Here is a 19,289-nt window from a genome sequence, read left to right on the forward strand (position 1 = left end):
TGCCAGTCCCGTTTGAAATGATGTACCAGGTGCTGAGGGAAGGCCTGAAGTTGTTTAGCCCTCCCCAGACTAAGAGCTTTGAAGACCAGGTGCCTCCTGACAGTATCCCTTTGTGTGCAAAGCAACAAATGCACTTAACTGGGAGTCTTCTGGTTCCTGAGTTCATTTTGTATCACAGGTGCAAATTCAGTTTAACCATTCAAATGAACAGCTGAGGGTCAGCTTGCTGCATGCCTGGTCCTAAAGCTGTGCAGAGGGAAGGCTGTGTGTCCAGTACTATGGCAGTAATTGTCAATAGCACTCACTGTTTTCTTGCTGGTTTAGTTTTAATCCTCCTCTGACAGTAGAGACAATTGAAATGTGGCAGCTCAGCGTTTTTTCTGTAAACAAATAACAGTCCTGTTACACCACTGAAGCTGTTGGTTGCAGCCACAAAGGTTTGGGTGCAAGTGTTGGAGGTGGTGTGCTTGGTAGTTTGGAGGGCACCTATTCAAGTGTCTGATGTATTGCCTTGACTGTGTTGCAACATTTTCTATTACCTGGGCATTCCCTGTCTTGCTCTGAGCTACTCCATCTGCCTCCTCTGTGGGAGATGGTGAGATGCTTTGAATGGGCAGGGCCTGACCTTTAATGTAGTGTTACAGCTTGGAAGTGCAAAGGTGGAAGTTGCTTTGAGTGTTGCTTTCCAGCATGAGTGGGTTAAATCTGCTACATGAAGGTTAAAAGTGACTGAAACTTTCATTTCCCATAATGCTCACATTTTAAATCCTTTCAGGCACTATGCATGAGCACTTGACACGTGAGGGTGAGTGTTTGCAGTTGAAATTGTAGCATACAGCTAAAGCTGTCTGGACAGGAATTTAAACACATCTGTGCAAGGCTCTGAAGTGCAGCAGATGGAGGCAGGATACGCTATCCTGGCTTGACCCTGCAGTTCTGAAAGCAGTTGCTGTATCTCCTGTGGTGTGGAGATGGCAGTAACTGTTGCAGCCCTCAGAGGCAGAACTAGGAATATGCTTGAAGGGGCAGGTATATTCTGAAAAACAGTTACTACTGGTCCCAGTAGACGGCAGTTACGTGAAGCATTTCAGCAAAAAAAGGGTATAGCTCTGAATTAATTTTTAGGCAGTTATGACCCCTTTAGTAGCTGCTGCTTGCAGCTGTTTTAGCTCATGACCTGCTTGTGTCAGCCAGGGGCAGGGGCAGCAAAGGCTGCCTGAGGAGCAGAGCCCGAAGTGCCGCAGGCACCGGCTGCACTTGGGGTGGTGGCACGTTTTGGGGTCTCTGCTAACACTTGGCTGTCGTTGTGGGAGGCAGCTCAGCAGCCAGCCTGGGAGAAAGCAGGAGGGCTGAAGGGTTGCATTCCCCACACACAAGTGCAAGGGCATAATATCTTCAAGCACTTCCTACTTTAATTCATCTCCAGTTCAGACTAGATACTTGAAACTGTTGGTTTGGAACCAGCCCTTTCTGGAATGATTGCTTAGGTAGGTATGAAGTGTCTCTGGGCAATGGCCTCGTGAAATTCCACTTTGCTCTTAGGAGTAAAGATTTCTGTTCTAAATGCACTCAGAAAAGAAAGCTTCATCCTCTGCCTAAAGAAAAAGCTCCTTGTGGGCTGGGTATAGGTTTTGGCTTGTTTACAGAGCTTGCTGTGTAAGGGTGGGGAGGAAAGAGACTGTAATGGTGCAGCACCCAGGAGGGGGGTCACAGCTCTCAGAAGAAGCCTGTGAAGGGGAGAATGCTGATTCAAGCAGGCCAGACTCCAACTGAGGTGGCCTTCTGCTGCCTTCAGGACTGCTCCAAGCAAGAGGAGGCTGCCTTCCTTCAGAAAGAAGGTATGGTCAGAGGGAGTTAGTAAATTTGATTTTTTTTTTTTTTAAGAATGGAAGCACGCTGAACTATTACCAAGAGACTTGGGTCCCCTCCTGATTGTAAGTTTTTTTCTGAAGTTACCTGTGGAGAAAACATGACCAGCTACTTCAAGAAACAGCAAAATCATGTTTGCGACACAATTTACAAATTACTCTATTTAGAACTTTAATTTGTGATATTAATGACTGCAAAACACTTAGAATGACATTTGTTAAAGGCACATTTCATTTTAATGCATAGTGTACCATTCTAAAATATCCTAATTTCCTTACAAAGTGCTTGAGCAGCCACATACAGATAAAGTATAGCAAAATATATTTACAATCTAGGGTTTAAATCTTAATCTGCCTAAAAATATTTTAAAAAACTACAGAGATAAAATTAGTGCTTTTTTCCATCTTAACTGGGTGAACATACCCTGCCCTCTAATTTTTTCTAATTTTTTTTTTTAGTGATTTGCTTAGATTAAAAAAAGATTTCTGTACAAGATGTAGTTACAAAAAAGTACGTTTGAGGATACTTTCATAAGTGTTAAGCACCCTGTTCGATGCTTATATATATATATATATTTTTGGGAACCAAAAAAGGGCGAGCTGACTGTACCTCAAAAGTATTGGTTTCAGCCTGATACAGGAACATAATTTGTTTCTTATTAATTAGAACGTGGAAACAATGAGTGCTGAGGAGTTGACTCGTTTTGCCCAACATGCTTTGCAGCACTGGGGAAGGTGCCTCCCTCCTTCCTGTGGGGGACTTGCCTGATTTAGACCTATTAACCATTATTTTTTTTTCTCCCTTAAGCCTCTCCCCTGCCTGACCCTGCAGGTCTGTCCAGCATCATGATTTTAAACCACCACCTTGGCATTGCACACTCCAGTGGTTTGTGTTTCTTCTCTGAATTAATAAAATTACCAGTTCTTTAATAATTTGGGTGCTGATTCTCACTGCCTTAGACCATGAACAGCAAACTCCTGGCCCTGATGAACCTGTGAGGTTAGTGCTGAATGGTGCTAGAGATAAGGACTATGCGGGAAATTTACTTTCCAAGAATTAATGTTTGTCCCCAGAACAGCAGATGCCAAACGTAGGTCTTGGTTTACAAATACACACAGTGTCTGGTCAAAATTATTTTTCAACTTTTGAGGTACAGCTTTTAGTGTTAAGGGGTTTATAAAATATACACTGTTTTTATCAAAAATATTTATACATTCTGTTACAAGGTATTGCTTTTTACTCTCAGTAACTGCCAATTCAGGGGCTGGAGGTCAGTGGCCTACATGGATACATTTTTTTGCCACCGTGCAATATTGATGAAGTGGTACAATTAAATTACTTGCCTAAAGGTAAGAATACATTACAACTTCCAAATATACATGTTCACATGTATACATTGAAAATCCTTCTGTTTTCTAACTGACATCGTAGGACAGACAGAGGATGATGGAGGTGGTGAGATAAGGACTGGGTGACTCCTCTGCCCCTCGGGGCTGGGGAAGGCAGGAGGCCGATGCAGGAGTGGCCGGGCTGGGGCCACGCGGACGCTTCGCTCTGGGCTTGCACTGAGCAATGTCCTTGTTACATTCCTCAGACCAACCAGGGGCTTAAGCCGTGCTTAAGAAGCTTGAAGGCAAAACTGTTTGGCAAGTGACTTTGGTAAACTTTCCGGATTTTTCTGGATTTTTCTTTGTAATGGAAGCACTTACACAGTTGTTATCTCAAAGGCAAGGCATTTAACATTTTTCCTAATAAATACCATAGAAAATTTACAAAACAAGGCATATCTGTTCTCAATACCATTATTTTAAGAACACAAGATGAAGGTGTACATAGAAATGTGTAGTTTTATAGACTGCACAATATTTAGCTGAAATCATTTGCCTTCTCAGACTAGAACCGTGTTCTGTGTGAGTGTCACCAGTATCCCAACTTACTCCAATGTGGCTGAGTGGAGATTACCTAGCTCAAAGTCTGCTTTTCCCACTTAAGGCAGATACTTTAAAAAGTGATGTTATCTGCTGTGGAAGAGCGAGAGAGACTGTAAGATCCACGTGTGCCCATGTGCGAGAAGCTCAATACAGCCTGGGTTCACCAACTCAGCTTATGAACGCCATAGACCTGCTTTCCAGTGCTCAGATAAAAAAACAATATACAAAGAGGCCACTCTTCACAAGAGTGTTAAAACAGTACTTAAAAGGATCTTCATGTGATTTAAAAAAACCCAGAAGCTACAGGTGGCACAGAGAGCAATTGAAGGGTCGGTATTCTTCCGAGAGAGGCATTCTTGTGAGCCAGTCAGCTGGGGGTTCACAGTGTCTAGAAGTTAACACCAATCAGCAATGTAATCAAAATCTCTGAACATTTCCTGCTCTTCTTCTGAAAGTATCCTTGGTTCCCGAGGTGGAGTGAGGATAGGTGCTTCAGAGGTAAATTCATCATCAAAATTACTAACGTCTTCTCGTCCTCTAATGGTGGGTACAAAAGGAGGTTTCACTTTCTTGGCCAGTAAAGCATTCCAATCTATTTGCTGTAAAATAAAGGAATTGATGTTTAGTTTCCCATCTCTACTCCTTCGTGTCCTTAGAAATACTATTAGTTTGTACTCACTCTGAAAAAGTGATGCTTTTTCACATCCTCAGCATCTTTCTCTCCAGCTCCAAGACGCCGCTCTGGATTTCTACGCAGCAGCTGACAAAACATGCAAGGTTTCAGCAGAGAAATTCAGGGGAAGGGAGAGGTAGGAGGGAGGATGAGTAAGTAAGAGCCAACACCAAGATTAGGTGGACAGTAAAATTCATATTACCTGATCTATGGAAAATGCTTGGCCCTCAAAGAAAGGGACAAAGCTTTAGCTTTCAGCAGTGCTCTTTCAGCCTGCCAGCCCAGTTCCACCCACAGCTGAGCCAGAACAGCTACAGAGCAGACTCCTCTGCCTCCCTGCAGACCTGTGCTGCCAGGTCTTGGTACCAGAGGCTGCGTGGGGCAAGTGCTCAGCACAGGGACTATGCAGAATGTGCTTTTTGCTGCTGCTGGCACAGATTTACTTAAGCCAGTTGTTCTTGCAGGGCTCAGAAGAAAACTACCCTGCTGTCTCCAGAGAGGGTTCAATGCTGCTTCACACACTCAGGCAAAGGAAAGGCTTTCTAGTTAACTCCAGGAGTTTGATGCTCCCACTTGTGAACTGTGCTGCTGAGAGCAGTCCCGTTCCAGGCAGTGCCCAGCAGCAGGGCGGGTGGATATTCATGATGTAGCCATCAAAAAATAATGTCTACTGTGTTATGTACAAATTTCTCTGATGGAAACAGCACAACTAGTAAAGTGCAAGCACAAAGATCACAGTACACATATTGTGGGTGCAGTGTGGCAGACCCTGCCCCCTGTGAATATTGGCATCATAATTTTCACAGTAGAAATGCCTTCCCCAGGTACTGCCTTAAAACTGTATTCTGCCTTCTTTCTCTAGGCAAACACACTCTCCCTTTTCAGTTATAGAATATTTATGCTGTTACTTAAATCCTTATGTCACAGTAGTTACTGTGCTGCAGCACACTGCTGAATTGGGTGCTAGACTGATACTCAGCATCAGACATTTCAGTGGAGAGGTCAATTCCAAAGGCTTTGGAACTACCTCCAGTAGTTGCTTTTCTATCAGCTGTGATAAGGTTCTAACTCAGACAGGTTCAACCATCTCCTTTTGATAAGCAGAGGCATCGCACTAAGAACAGCACTAATAACAATCATAGACAAAATCAGCTGTTGCTTGCCAAGAATGGGACTGCAGATGCCATGGGTAGGGTGTTCCCTGCCCCACTTGGAATAAAACCAAAAAGATTTAGAAGTCTTTGAATTAAAATATGCATGTGACAATGTTAATCTATCAAATAGGTCAATGCAGCAGTGTTCTGCTAGGAAAAGAGAGCTGAAGTTTTCCGGTTAGATACAACTAGGAAACATAATTCAGGGACAAAAATCAGGCCTTAAGTGTTTTACATATTAAAAAGAAAAAAATGCTCCTGAATAAAGTGGAATGGCATCAACAATTTTCATTTAAGGTGATAAGGCAGCATGGTACAGTATAAATGAAGCAAGTCTGAAATTTAATTGCAGAAAAAATATACCAAGCAAAGGTTTTTAAAGTATTTTCTTCCTCATTATTGTAATTGTTGCAGAGAAAACAGGACAAGAGGGGGATACTATAATATCATGATTATGTTCTTACCCGTCTCATTATCGAGATGGCTTCTGTAGACAGAAATCGTGGATATCTTACTTCATCATTTACAATGCTGTCAAACACCTCTTCTTCATCATCTCCAGGGAAGGGAGACTATGATGAAATTAATAAAAAAATGCTATAAACAGGCTTAGAAATCACTTATAATTGAAAACAACATATACTCAGCTGAATGCTTGGAATTAGACACCCTGAAATGAAGTTTTCCTTCCCAGAAACAGAGATATAGCTTTCCATAAGGAAGAGAGAAAAGGCAACTTGGTATTATCCCTTGATTCTTACTGAAGGACTGTACTTTAAAAATGTGCTTTTAGAAGTAGGAACACCTAAAACCGTGGTCTTTTTTGAAGTCTGACACAGGGTGTATGGGGAACGTGGAAAGTATCAGCTCTTCTGTGGGAGAGCTGCCATTCACAAGTAGCATGATCAAGACCAATTTGTTTTTGTAATATCTTTGACATGTTACAGCTCAAGGGTTTTCAAACTATTTTGAAGTGGCCAGACATATGTAGGTGACACTGTACAAGCTTTTTGTCCTTTTTTTTACCTGAAAGGAAGTGAAAGTAAGTTGAATGGTCATATTTTTTGAAAGAGAACAAAATGATGAGTTCTTCTCCAGTTTTTAGCACGTGAGCTCTCACTGTGCCATCTGGGAAATACTGTAACATAACGGACCAGAAGGTAAAGCAGTATCTGCAATGGTAAATAACTTCTCAATAGTGATTTATTCATACCAGCCTATTTACGTGGAACTGGGACTTTCTATTTTAGTGTGTTTGGCACAATCTTTCACTGCTATCCAGTTTTATGTGTTAAAGTTAACTCCTGTACCTTGAATGGAAGTGAAGAAGTTTATTTTTCCCAAAAGCATTTGAAAGCAGTACCACTGTACACATCCAGATTTGATGATAACAAGTATGTCCTGGAAACTGAGGTCCCCAAAACTAGATGCACAGATGTACTACGTTCTTGCTTAGAGACAAGGATGGTTAGGTGCCATTACTGTAATTTGATTTAAGACATAATGATGTAATTAAAAATAAAACAAAAATCTGGAGGTTAAGTCTGTGACAGGGCATATTCAATGTTGACAGGCTGATATCTTGAGTTTTGTAACCTTTTAAACAGTTCTTAGTTTTATGACTCCACTGTACCTTACTAGAACTTACCTCACCCACCAGCATCTCATAGATAAGAACACCAAGACCCCACCAGTCTACAGCTCTTGTATAGGAAGTTTCTGTCAGCACCTCAGGAGCCAGAAATTCCGGTGTGCCACAGAATGTGCTTGTTCTGTCTCCAAATCCCATTCCTGAAAAGTTACAGATAATGAAAAGTGAGCAGTATTTTCTGCCACTCCACAACCTATTCCTCCAAGCAGAACCTCTCTCCAGAGCAACTTCAGCTGATGCTGTGGATCCTGGGGCTGTGTCCTGAAGGCTCAGGCCAATGAGGTAAAACATTCCCCCATTCTACCTTCCCATGCCTTTGGCCCATGTGCTTCTTTCTAAGTTTCTCTATCCCTAACTATATACAGTGAGCCAAATTAAGCTTCCAGTTACAGCTCTGTTGCCCAGTTACCTTTGTGTGGAAAGACACAAACAATCTTAGGCTCTGTAAGCAGAAGGTACTGCCAGGTAGTAGAAGCAAATGCAGCACACTGGTTTAGTCAAACATGCCTGCTCTGGGTGCTTCTGTAGTGGCAAACTACATATACTAAAGTAAAACATCAAGTGTAGTGAAACAACTCTGAGCAAAATAAGCCCTGTGTATGTGCCAGGGGGGCACTGTCTGGGACATCAGCACCACAAGGTGACACTACAAGGGGAGGTGCTGCAGAAAACTCAAAAAACCCATTTATTGTAGCAGTCAGTGAAGCACAGAGCTTTCCTTCTCATTTCCTTTTGTCATTTACAGAACTTTTGTACCTAGAGTCACAGGACTCGCCCTAGGAGACTGAAGACAGCAGTCATGTTTGAACACCTACTGCATTTACCCAATTCCCTCTTAGGCTACCCAAAAGGAAAAGATATGGAAGGCAGGCCATACAAACTGGAGAAGAAAATGGACCTTGCCAGATCTTTTCCCCCTGCAATGGGGTTTGAGAAAGACACTGTAATTTCTATCTCTATTTTATGTGTTATTTAAAAGGTCAGTAGTGAGATGCTTGAAAGTAACTTTCTAGGCTTCCCTTTTGGGATAATTTCTCAATTTTATCCATAGTATACTTTGCACATCATTTCCATATGCTTCAAGTTGCAACTATTTCAGAGCTAGAAAAATAGATAATGAATTTGTAAAAAAGTAAGAGCTCGGGATGGATTATAATGGCACTTGATTTCGTTGTACAGTGTCAACATATTTAGAATTAGAAAAACAACCTAATGCTTTTTCTTCTAACTTGTAAAACGCAGCAGTGTGCCTTCTTAATAAAGCAGAGATGCTTTCAAGTAAGAATCAGAACAGGTGATGCTCAAAACTGACAAAAAATATATAAAAAGAATAGGGCAATGCTCAGGTGCTCTCAATACTTCCCCACTAAGGAACTTTCTTCTATCTCCACATTGACACAGAGGTGTATTTTTTTCCCTTCAAATGACACATGGTAAATAGACACTATACACATCTGGCAGTCCAAAACTTTCAAGGAACAGTCAAGAGCAGGACAGACTATGGAATTCCCCTAGAAAGAAAATTTAACTGCCATTACCTTCTTTGCAAAGACCAAAGTCAGCAATTTTCACAAAGCCTTCTGTGTCCAGCAATAAGTTATCCAACTTCAAATCTCTAAATGAACATTTGAGAACAAAATTGCATCACTTGATGTTTCTTCAGTACTACTGAGAATAGCTGACATTCCTCTGTTGCAAATGGGCCAGTGACTACTTACCTATATACTATTTTGTGCTCATGTAAATACTGAAGTCCAAGAACCACACATGCAGCATAAAATCTGTCAAAAAAATTAAAGTTAAAATTTCAATGGAATTTAGTCTTTCTTTTCAGAAGGTGAAGTCCATTACTACTGATTTTTTTTATGAGCCATCCTTTGAAGATTACCCACTGTTGTTTTTGGGTACAGATTACTTTTATACGAGGTCAGAGTTTTAAAGTCAGATGGCAAAAGTGCAGCCTTCCAACTGTAGTATATTTGCTTGGCCTGGAGGATAAATTTTCTGTAGTGTCCATTGCCAGAGCATTGAAGGTTTTCTAAACAGGCTTATTCTCTTCTTTTTTAGCTTTGTCTGCTATTTTACTTCTTGTTCAGCTTTGTTATGTAATCTTAAAAACCCCAAATTATAAAAATTAAACATTTGTATATACATTTTGAATTCAATGCAGATTCAGGTACATTAAATCTGCATGTGGTTTTCTAACAAAATCAGTTAGAATCTCTAACCCTCTTAAAAACTTAAGCAGCATTGGCTGAAGTGACATAATATGGAGGCATGTGGTGATAAAGACCTCAGTTCCTTTCCAGTGAACAAAGTGTCCTTCCCCTGGTGCCACAGAAGGGGGGTGATACTCACACTGCTCTTGGTTCAGAGAAGACATCAGTATGAATGTGCATCATCAGGTCCCCGCCAGCAGCATATTCCATTACAAAGCAAACGTGATCTTTGGTTTGGAAACAAGCAAAAAGGTTCACCAAGAAGGGATGTCTTACACTATTCACAGTTTCAAATATTCGCTTTTCACACATCAAGCTGCAAACAGAAAATCAGGAACAATTTAAAGCTGAATGCTTTCGATTCTCAGGAACTACTGGTACTTTACACCTTATGTTTTTTTCCTCTGTTCCTCAGGAGAAGGTAAGAACATTTTTTTATTCCAAGAGAGAGATTTTAATACTTGCACACATATTAAGTTGATTTCTGTGAAGTTACATTTAGCTTCCCCAAATGAAAAGAGGAAACCTAGTAGCCCATGAAAATTGTGCCCTGATAATTTTCCTTCCAAATACTCAGATCACATTAACTATGCATTGATATCATGACATTCACTTCAATCCATTTTAATTGTATATAATACATAAAGTAGAAAAACAGTGGCAACATTATAAATATCTATCTATAGTAATTCCTGATTATTTCTCCTTAAGCTAACGGGTTAATTTTTAGCTTATTGTTAATACAGTTATCTTTCTTCCTACAAATGAATATACTCACCCTTAAACAGTTGTAAAAACACCTTGCACTAAAACTAAAAACAGTTTTGTAAAGGCCTCTTCACTTCCAAGCAAATTAAAAAAAAAAATAAATTTCAGTTTTGGGTCAAAAAGATTGAAACTCCACTCCCAACAGTGGAGTATACAAAGGGAAAAATAAGATGGACAAAGTATGACAGTATTTTTACAGGCTGAGAAAAGCAACACAGGGGTTTTGCAAGTAAACGGTCACTGTTGTCCTGTCCTGAAACATGGTGGAAATCTACAGAACCAGTAATTAGAATAAATAATTGCAAGAGAACCTGAAATCAAAACCAGGTCCAGCTTTAAGTCAGAGTTGTAGTACAGACATGTACTACATGTACAGGCACTAAAACAAAGCAGCATTCCTGGGTTACCCTGCTCTCCCCTTGTTGCAGAACAAGACTACATATCTGCAGCTGCCAACTACACAGGGAAATGACAACTTCTTTTGCTCATCCACTCAATTCAACTACTGCTTGGTAGAGCTTACAGCAGGAAGAGCTGCAGGCAGAAAGAAAACAAATTATGGAATCCACGTGTCACATTTCACAAACTGACCTGTCTACTTCATCACGAGCAACAATATCTCCTTTCTTTAAGGCTTTAATAGCAAACATCTCATTTGTGTTTTTGTACTCTGCCAACAGCACCTAAAACAGAAGAGAGAAATTTAAGAGCTGCATCTAGTTTTTGATATTGACTTGACACTTGATACAGCTTTTTGACATTTACCTTTCCAAAATGTCCTCTGCCCAGTACAGCACAACATCTGAAATCCTTCAGACTGAACTGAAATCTTTGTTGTGATCTATGTAAATAAAAAAAAAAAAAGATCACAAAGTTTCTCGTTTATTAACTTTAAGCAATATTATTCAGATCAACAGCAAACCCATTGCTGTCTCACCTTCTATCCTCAGGTTCTCTGGTGTTGGTGTATTTCATGTCTGTATGGGGAGCATCAGGTTCACAAATTATTTCAGGCTGGAGTTTTGGAACAATACTATTTCTGCCATTTTCAAAATCAAAAGTTGTTACTTCATCCTGTGAAGAACAAGAGATCAGAAAATTTAAAACTGATTGTGAAGGCAAATGAATATAGAAATTTTACTATAAAGTGTGTAAAATTCTTAATACACTCATTACCTAGGCTAAAATGGCAACCTTTCAGGTGATACAGACAAACAAGCTTTTAACAGACTGATGAAACCTACTGCTCCAGTCATTCTGCTCTTTCTCAATACAACCATTTTATCCTTAATATTCCAATGATTTTGGACTTTTGTTTTTTTCCTGTGGTGGAACCAATGACTTGGAGAGTTAAACACACCAACCATGGAAACAGTTTGCCACCAAGAGCAGTCAGAGCATTCTGTTGAGACAGTTCTGTATGTGGAAGTTAAGGGAGCATAGGCTGATATGTAAGGGAAGAAATCCATCATAAAGATTCTTAAAAGTTACTTGCCTGAGAAGGCACATCAGGAGCCTTTATCTCAGAGGAAGATTCACATATTTCCCCAAGGGAAGATGCACGGGGTGGAGCAGGTGGAGGCTCAGGCTCAAGTTCAAAGTCCAATTTGGCTACAGGAGAGTCACTGACAAGAAAATAAATAACTCTTCAGTGTACAGTAGAGACTGTTTTAATCTATGTAGATCTCTTCTAAACCAAACCTTATGTGTGTGGATCTAGCTATAAAATGGATCTCCACAATTAAAACACGGAAAGATCTGCAGCCTTGCAGGATAAACAGACTCAACAAACGTTATGTTCTTCTGCCTCAGGGCAGAAGCATCTCACTGTTACCTCTTGCACTTAAGAGCACTCAAACCCTGCAGAGATCACATACCCAGCTGGCAGGGTCAGTTCAGCGAGCTGGGCATCCACCACCGGCCCGGTCGCAGGCACTGGTGCTTGGGGGCTGAAGGTGCCAGAGTGATTCACTGTTGGAATGGCTCTTCTTACCAGCCTTCCCCAAGTGGCAATGTTAATATTCATTTGAGGAGCTCTGAGAAATGTTTTGCCTATAGATATTGTGAAAAAAGAAAACAGGGTGCAAGTAATTTCCTTACTTATTACCACAAATAATAATTAAACCCCCCCAATATTAATCCATTTATAGTTTATCAAGAACAAAATAAATCTGTCATATTATTTAGCAATTCCTAATTATGCACAATTAAGTGCTAATGTGCAATAAGGAATTCTAATTCAAAACATTTCTAAATGCAATGCCAAATCCTTCATTATCAACAGCTTTATTCGCAGGTAAACATTAAGACTGTATAAAAAATATCACAGATCTATACAATTTCTAAGCTTTACATGTTTATATAAAACAATCACCTTGCTGTTTCGAAAAAATTTTCTTCTGCCTCTGGAGTTTTGGTCTTCTTTCAATAACTGGATTAAAAAATGTAACCTGCAGTTCAAATAATGTGTGTTATAATTTAATTTTCAGAACAAATGCATTCTTAAAAGTTTAAGGAAAACTTCTTAAACTATTCTCTGACGTAATACTTGCAAGTATATTCAAGTGCTTCAAAGAAACATTCTTACCTCAGCAAACAGAGTGCCCTGGGGTTCAAGATAGAGACACATGCCATGCCTTTGGTTATCCAGGAAATCTTCCAACCTCAGAAACTTCACTGCACACAAAGATCTCCAGTCACGCCAGTAAACTGAGATTTCTAATTCACGTGACTATGACAGGAAACATATACACAGGAAATTACTTATTAGTAATTGTTCTGCAAGAGTTACCACTGTAAGATCCAACAACCAAGATGCAGAGCTGTTACTTTAAAGGACTGTCAGGGCTTAACCAGCCAGACTAACAAGCTCTCACAAGGATGACCATGGCACTTCAATTCAGTTCAGATGTGAACACCAGTGTACAAATAAAAGTACAGGTGTAAAATTTCCCCTGAGAGTAAAGGGAGAGAGTCACAAACAGTCACCAGACTTTTTGAGTCTGTCTAACAATACTGCTTGTTCAAGATACTTGAGGTCAAGCTCTGACAACAAAGTTTAACCTCAGCTTTAGTAGTTTTCCATGTTATTTACAAGTATCAACTTCATTTCGTGGCTGCAGACAATTCAGTACCTGCATACACACAATGATGCAAAACTTTATACAGTATTTCTAAAAGTACATACAGGTTTTGTAACACAGTCGGGAAGCAGGGCCAAAAACTTTAAACTAACGAGAACTACTGCTGTATCTTGCTGGTGGGATTTATATATTCTTAGGCTGTCTTACATGCCTGTTACAAAAGCTTGTCACAAAATGTGAAGAATCCTGCAATACAATATAACAGCAGCATTGTATGTTACTAGTTTAATTCCATAATGATGCATCAGTTTACTGTCTGTGATAGCTATGATAGGTTTTAAAAGAAATAAGAGGAAGCGACAGATTAAAAAATGAGGGGGTTTGGATTGTGCATTTCAAATACATGACATATGTGGTCGTGAACAGCAGGAGCAAGGTCCTGTTCTGGCACCAAAAAGCTGAGTTCTTAAAGAGAGACCATGACACATACTAGGCTGGTGTGAGCAGCTACTACGCTTTGAGTAGTTCTAGTCTGAATTTGAGAACAATCAAGGCTTCAGGGCTCCACAGCTGCTCGTTTTTTTTCTGCACTACTCCTGACCAGAACCTGAAGTTCTCTACCTGCAGCTCTAAAGCTGCTTCCTTCCTTCCTAGATGGAGGGAGTCTGGTTTGGGGTTGGAGGGGTGGGGCTCGTCAGGGAAAAAGCAAAAACAGGAAGGTAGCTTTTTTTTGTCATATGTTTTAGACATATACTAGAGGTAACATTTAAGCTCCTAAAATATAGATTAATTTTCAGTCTATTTGAAACACTGATGGAAAAAATAATCCTTGTACCTTAAAATGCTGTGACTATCAGATATCTAAAGAACAAATGCTTGATTAAACCTATATAACATAAATTCTACTTCAAGGGTATCAATTCAGTACTTGTGTCCTTCAAGTAACATTTAAAGTTGTAAGAAAGAACTATGACTGAATTTATTATTTCTGAAGCACTGATCAGCTTTACACAAGAATACTTCTGTAGAAGCACTGTAAAAACTCTATGACAGAGCTTCACCAAAATACCAAACTGTATCTATCTGCTTTTACAGTTTACTGATAAATAACTAAAATCTGGTAATCCAAATTAAAATGTAAGAACCATCTACCATGGGCTAAAAAACTCCTAACTGTTTGATGTTGGTAAAAACATTACATCAACTTGTAAGCCAGAAAAGGTACAATTTCTAGAATGCTGGCCCAGCACAATTAACCCCAGGCAGCTCATTCTGGTAAGGATGGGAATACTTGCACGTATGAAATTTGAACAAAATGACAGCAACAGGGGAAAAATAAAAGGCAACATCAAATTAATCAAAAAAATCAACTACAGATGTCAATGAAATCAGGCTACATTTTTACCCTGTCTAGTTCCAGTGTAAATTTCTGATCCCATGACTGATTGGAAATTGGTTTCCAGCTAGTTTGACCAACCACAGTGTTATCCAGCTTCAGTACAGCACAGACTTCATCTGAAAGTAAAGAACACAAACTCAGCTTAAGTCTTTAAGAGGATTTTCCACAAACAAAAAAATCTCTAGTAAGTTTCCCTTAAAAATGTAATCTCATATTTAACTGATTCTTATGGGCATAATAGTGTGGTTGTGCTTTTATTAACAGCTTGACAGGTGAAGAAACAGGTAAGTTTAAAGCTTTGAATCAATTTAATACTTTAAATTACAGAACACATCATGCACATGAAAACGTAAATAAAAGATATCCATAAAAATAAGAGAAGTAAGAGTATACTGAACTGGACAAGTCATCAGTTTTCAGAAGGTTTCTACTACTCCCACTTTTACTTTTACTGGGTCTGCTTATGAAAGATGATCTGGCTTCATTTGGACTCCAACCAGGTAACGTAATTGATGTGGCTTTTGATCGACCAGGGACGTTTTCCAAAATATCTTGGCAGCCCATTAGCCTAACTTCCAGGGTACCTAGAAGATGACAGACAACAATTTATCAAAGATTTCTGCTGTTAAGTAAACCAAGTAAATGACTAATGATTGATTGATGGCAATAGCTCACATTCTGACCCCCACAGGGTATAACAGAAATATCAGATGAAATCAAAAGACAAATCCAAGACAGACATATATACTGAAAATAAATGCATCAAAAGTCAAATATGTGGGACTCAACCTTCTAGAAAGAGCAACCGTTTACCAAATTAACACAAAATAAGTTTTTGTTCTGTGTCTCAGAAGTATCTTTGTTTGCTTCACTTGAGAACCTAACTGACTAGGGTTTAAGTTGTAAGCAATGTCACTTTTTAAGACTGCAAATTTTGAATTTCTTATTAAAACAATAGATCTTGTGGATGGAACAATAACAATTTTTCATAAGTTTATATAACTAATTAAGATTGGATAAAAATAACATACTGACTTTGAGACTACAAAGTTGTTTAAGATACACTCAAAAATCACATTTGCCTGCTACATGCTAAAGTCAAATTTGAGTTAGTACGTAATTAAAAATCATTGAATTGTTCCAACTTTACTGAATTTAGATTTATAAAAGCTGAGACAAGAAGCTACTCTTCAAGAAGGTACTCTTCCAGGTCTTCTACATCTTTAACCAAATGAGGTATAGAAGCTGCGGTTCAAATTGAAAAGAGTTTCCTCCAGCAGCACAAAAACATCTAAATACCACAGATGGTTACAAGAACCATAGGCTGACTTCATCCTGTAGAAGATAACATCTGTAAAACTGTGACACCACTGACACTGACAAAATTAACTACTAGAAATGGTGAAATTAGCCAGTTCATAATCACAGTGTCAGTGAGATGCACTGCTGAAATGCAGTCTTCTTTTAATAGCAAATGTACTTAACCATGAAACTTAAAAGTACTCCTTTGCAACAGAAACTTAAGTGAGACTTGACCTAAAAATGATCTGGCAACATCATAGCCCACAGAACAGACACCAAGAAACCAGTCCAAGAAGAAATCCCAACCTGTAGGAAACTAACAGCCGTAAGTGACAGCTAAGCATTAGGCTATGAAGACAAAGAGATGCTATTGGCTTCCGAAACAGGTTAAAAGGTAAAAGAATACTTCATTCCCAAACTCTGTTTAGAAAAAAAAAAGAAATTAATAAGCAGAAAAGCTATAAGCTTGTATAAGGAATGGCTTTATATCAGAAAGTTATGTTGATGCACGTTAAGAAGTATGACAGTAGCACTGCTCTACTTTCACAAAGCGTTAGAGCCAAAACACAAAGACACTGTTCATTTAAATCCAGCTCAATACAAAAGCTCTTTGTGTAGTCAATATGAAAGTGAAACTATTAAGAACTTCACAAGCATGTAGCTCTGTTTTGACAATTTCTATTAAAAACTGTTCATATGTATCAGTAAACCACATTTAAAGAGAAATTGTCACTCTACTGAATCTGACTCTTGATTATGGTATTACAGGAAAAGGAAAAAAAAAAGCTGTTTTAATCCCAAGGCATGATACTTCCTGCCCATGGTCACTGATCATTTGAGATTGCATTTGATGAAAAACATTGCCCCTACCACACAACTTTACAAGGACTCTCAGCTGAGGTCCTGATGAACCACAGTGGAAGACAAGCAGACCTGCTCCATTTTATTATTATCATTGCAGCTCAGCAGAAGAGTTCCTCTTTTTGTTTTAAAATATAACCCCACAGTACTTCAAAACTAAATTCTGGTTTCAGTTATACAAGTATAACCAGAGTAACCTTTGAATTACAGATTTTTTTGTAATAAACTTACTTTGTTAGTAGTAGGCTTAATAGTTACATGTAAAATGTGTGAGGACAAAAAACATGAAATCAAACCTATCTCTTCTAGCAATTCTTCTGTGACCACTCACTAAATAAATTTAATAAAGCAACATATCCCAAGTAGTCAAAAGCATGTTTTTCTTTAAGAACACTGTGAGGCAAATGCTCAAGACCTTTGTTCAAGTAGGGTTCACCTCTTGAAAGTTTACTTCCAAGGAAGGACAACCAGGTGAACCCAAACTATGAGAAGTTCCTAAGTCTTATATTTATAAATAAATGTACTGGTCCTTTACAGTAGGTAGGCTAAGTCTCTTAAAAAAAATTGCCTCCCTGTTTATTCAACAGGAGAACAATCAACACCAATAGAGTGTTCAAGGGTTCCAGGAATGTTTGTTAGGATCTCCTTCTTTGGAATACAAATATAATGCATGTTTTGACATAAATCTCACCTTCAAGAAATCCAGTGAAGTTCAGTGGGTAAAACAGGAACTGTTAGAAAAGCTGGATGCCTATTTCCAGCTCTGCCACCTACTTGTTGTATGACCAGGGCAATTCACTTAACCCTTCTGCAACTTAGTTTCCCCATCTGTAAAATGGGGATAATGATACTTATGCACCTTTTAGAGTGCTTCATAATCTAAAGACAAAAGGCATTAGGTAAATGCGAGCAATATCATTCCACAATGAGCTAATTTAAGGCCAGAACTTCACTTTTTCAACAGGATTATAAATAGGTCAACAAATAAATCATAGAAACTTATCTGCATTTTTTTGCAGTGCATAGACACTTGGAAATTCTAAATGCCTCTGTCTAGGAAAAGAACAACAATTAAGTATGTCCAGAAAGAAATACAGTTGGCATTAAAGACTTGCTTTAAACCATTAATTAAGATTAAAAAAAGAAAAAAGCTCCATAAATCATACCTGTTAAAGCTGCTGGTTTGGACAGTGTACTGTACTGGTTTTGAGTAGATATCACACTCTGACGAGGACTTAATGTGGGTGAAGAGACTAATGAAAGCTCCTCTATAATAATACTGCTTTTGGGATGGTTTTTAGGAAGTTCATTCAATCTCTGTTCCAGTGAATACTTCAAGAGGTCCAGCTTCTGGCTTGATTCATTAAACCTTGCTTGCGCCTTTTTAAAATAAGACAAAAATTTGAAATATTTCAATTTTTTTTCCTGAAAGAACCTTTAAAGCAAGCTATCAGAAATTGTAATGATATAAATTACTTCTGAAAGTGCCTTTCTGTCGGTAACTTTCCCAGATCCAAGTAATTTCATCACATTTTTTGCACCTTCTGCTACAGCATACTCTATCCTAAAATGATGCCGTAATTCTTCCATTCGCAGTTCAAGAGGGCTTATCACAGGTTTTGCTGCAAAGAGATACAAACAAACAAACTTCAATGAAGATAACACCCAGGTTTAATTTCCTGAATATTAACCCCTCCCCCAGGTAAACAGAGGGGAGAAGAAAAAGAAATAAAAGAGAGAGATGCGTATTTGGTAGTCCAAAGAGAAGCCCCAAGTATGTCATAAAAGCAACAGTAACATTTTAAGCATCTGCATTTGAATGAAGAAATAACTGATCAGGGCCTCAATTCAATAAACAGATCCTACTGCTTGAAGAGCTATAATTGCTAGAGGACGCATGAAAAAGAACATGTCTTCAGGGGAGTTAAGGGACAAGAACCAAATCTCCCAAATATTCAACTGGCAAGGAGGTTTTGAGACTTCAACACTTCTGAATTACACTGTGAGGACTTATTTTTTAAACTACTCTGTAGCCAAGTAGATCCCTGCTCAGCTTCTGATAATCCCCCTGCCTCACGTGAAATCCCATGGAATCTGGCTTCTGTCAGCACAGAGAACGTAAGAGATCCCACACACTGCCTTCCCCAAGTGGTTTGGGTAAACCATTCTAATGTCCACATCTTACAGTCTTTAGATTTCCCAAAAAGAAAATTTCCTGGATGTATTTCTTTCTGTTTAAAGCTCTAAGAGTAGTAGAAACACAAAAAGGCATTTGAAAGCCCTTTGTAGCTTGAATACCTTTTTCTTTTAAACAAATGATATACATAATCCATGTACTAAAATGAGGTGTTGAAATTGGGTGTGTAAAAACAAACACAG

At 38.9% G+C, this 19,289-nt stretch overlaps 1 protein-coding gene across 1 annotated transcript in view; it reads right to left on the bottom strand.

Annotated features, from left to right (window-relative positions):
- Positions 1 to 2,023: 2,023 nt before the first annotated feature.
- PKN2 (protein kinase N2) overlaps positions 2,024 to 19,289 on the bottom strand; it is a 53,899-nt gene continuing 36,633 nt past the window's right edge. The window contains exons 5-22 of the mRNA XM_008921915.3: positions 18,387 to 18,532; positions 18,077 to 18,290; positions 15,146 to 15,331; positions 14,754 to 14,863; positions 12,853 to 12,996; positions 12,640 to 12,715; positions 12,143 to 12,317; positions 11,761 to 11,890; positions 11,203 to 11,339; positions 11,031 to 11,106; positions 10,857 to 10,948; positions 9,637 to 9,813; positions 8,997 to 9,059; positions 8,817 to 8,893; positions 7,276 to 7,418; positions 6,092 to 6,199; positions 4,480 to 4,560; positions 2,024 to 4,399 (exon numbers count right to left, since the gene is read on the bottom strand). Of these exons, the coding sequence (XP_008920163.2) occupies positions 4,196 to 4,399; positions 4,480 to 4,560; positions 6,092 to 6,199; positions 7,276 to 7,418; positions 8,817 to 8,893; positions 8,997 to 9,059; positions 9,637 to 9,813; positions 10,857 to 10,948; positions 11,031 to 11,106; positions 11,203 to 11,339; positions 11,761 to 11,890; positions 12,143 to 12,317; positions 12,640 to 12,715; positions 12,853 to 12,996; positions 14,754 to 14,863; positions 15,146 to 15,331; positions 18,077 to 18,290; positions 18,387 to 18,532 (2,339 nt within the window). The 3' untranslated portion in view covers positions 2,024 to 4,195. The remainder of the gene's footprint in view (positions 4,400 to 4,479; positions 4,561 to 6,091; positions 6,200 to 7,275; positions 7,419 to 8,816; positions 8,894 to 8,996; positions 9,060 to 9,636; positions 9,814 to 10,856; positions 10,949 to 11,030; positions 11,107 to 11,202; positions 11,340 to 11,760; positions 11,891 to 12,142; positions 12,318 to 12,639; positions 12,716 to 12,852; positions 12,997 to 14,753; positions 14,864 to 15,145; positions 15,332 to 18,076; positions 18,291 to 18,386; positions 18,533 to 19,289) is intronic.

Source organism: Manacus vitellinus, unplaced genomic scaffold, assembly GCF_001715985.3.
Source record: "Manacus vitellinus isolate BGI_N305 unplaced genomic scaffold, ASM171598v3 scaffold_21_pilon, whole genome shotgun sequence".
NCBI lineage: Eukaryota > Metazoa > Chordata > Aves > Passeriformes > Pipridae > Manacus > Manacus vitellinus.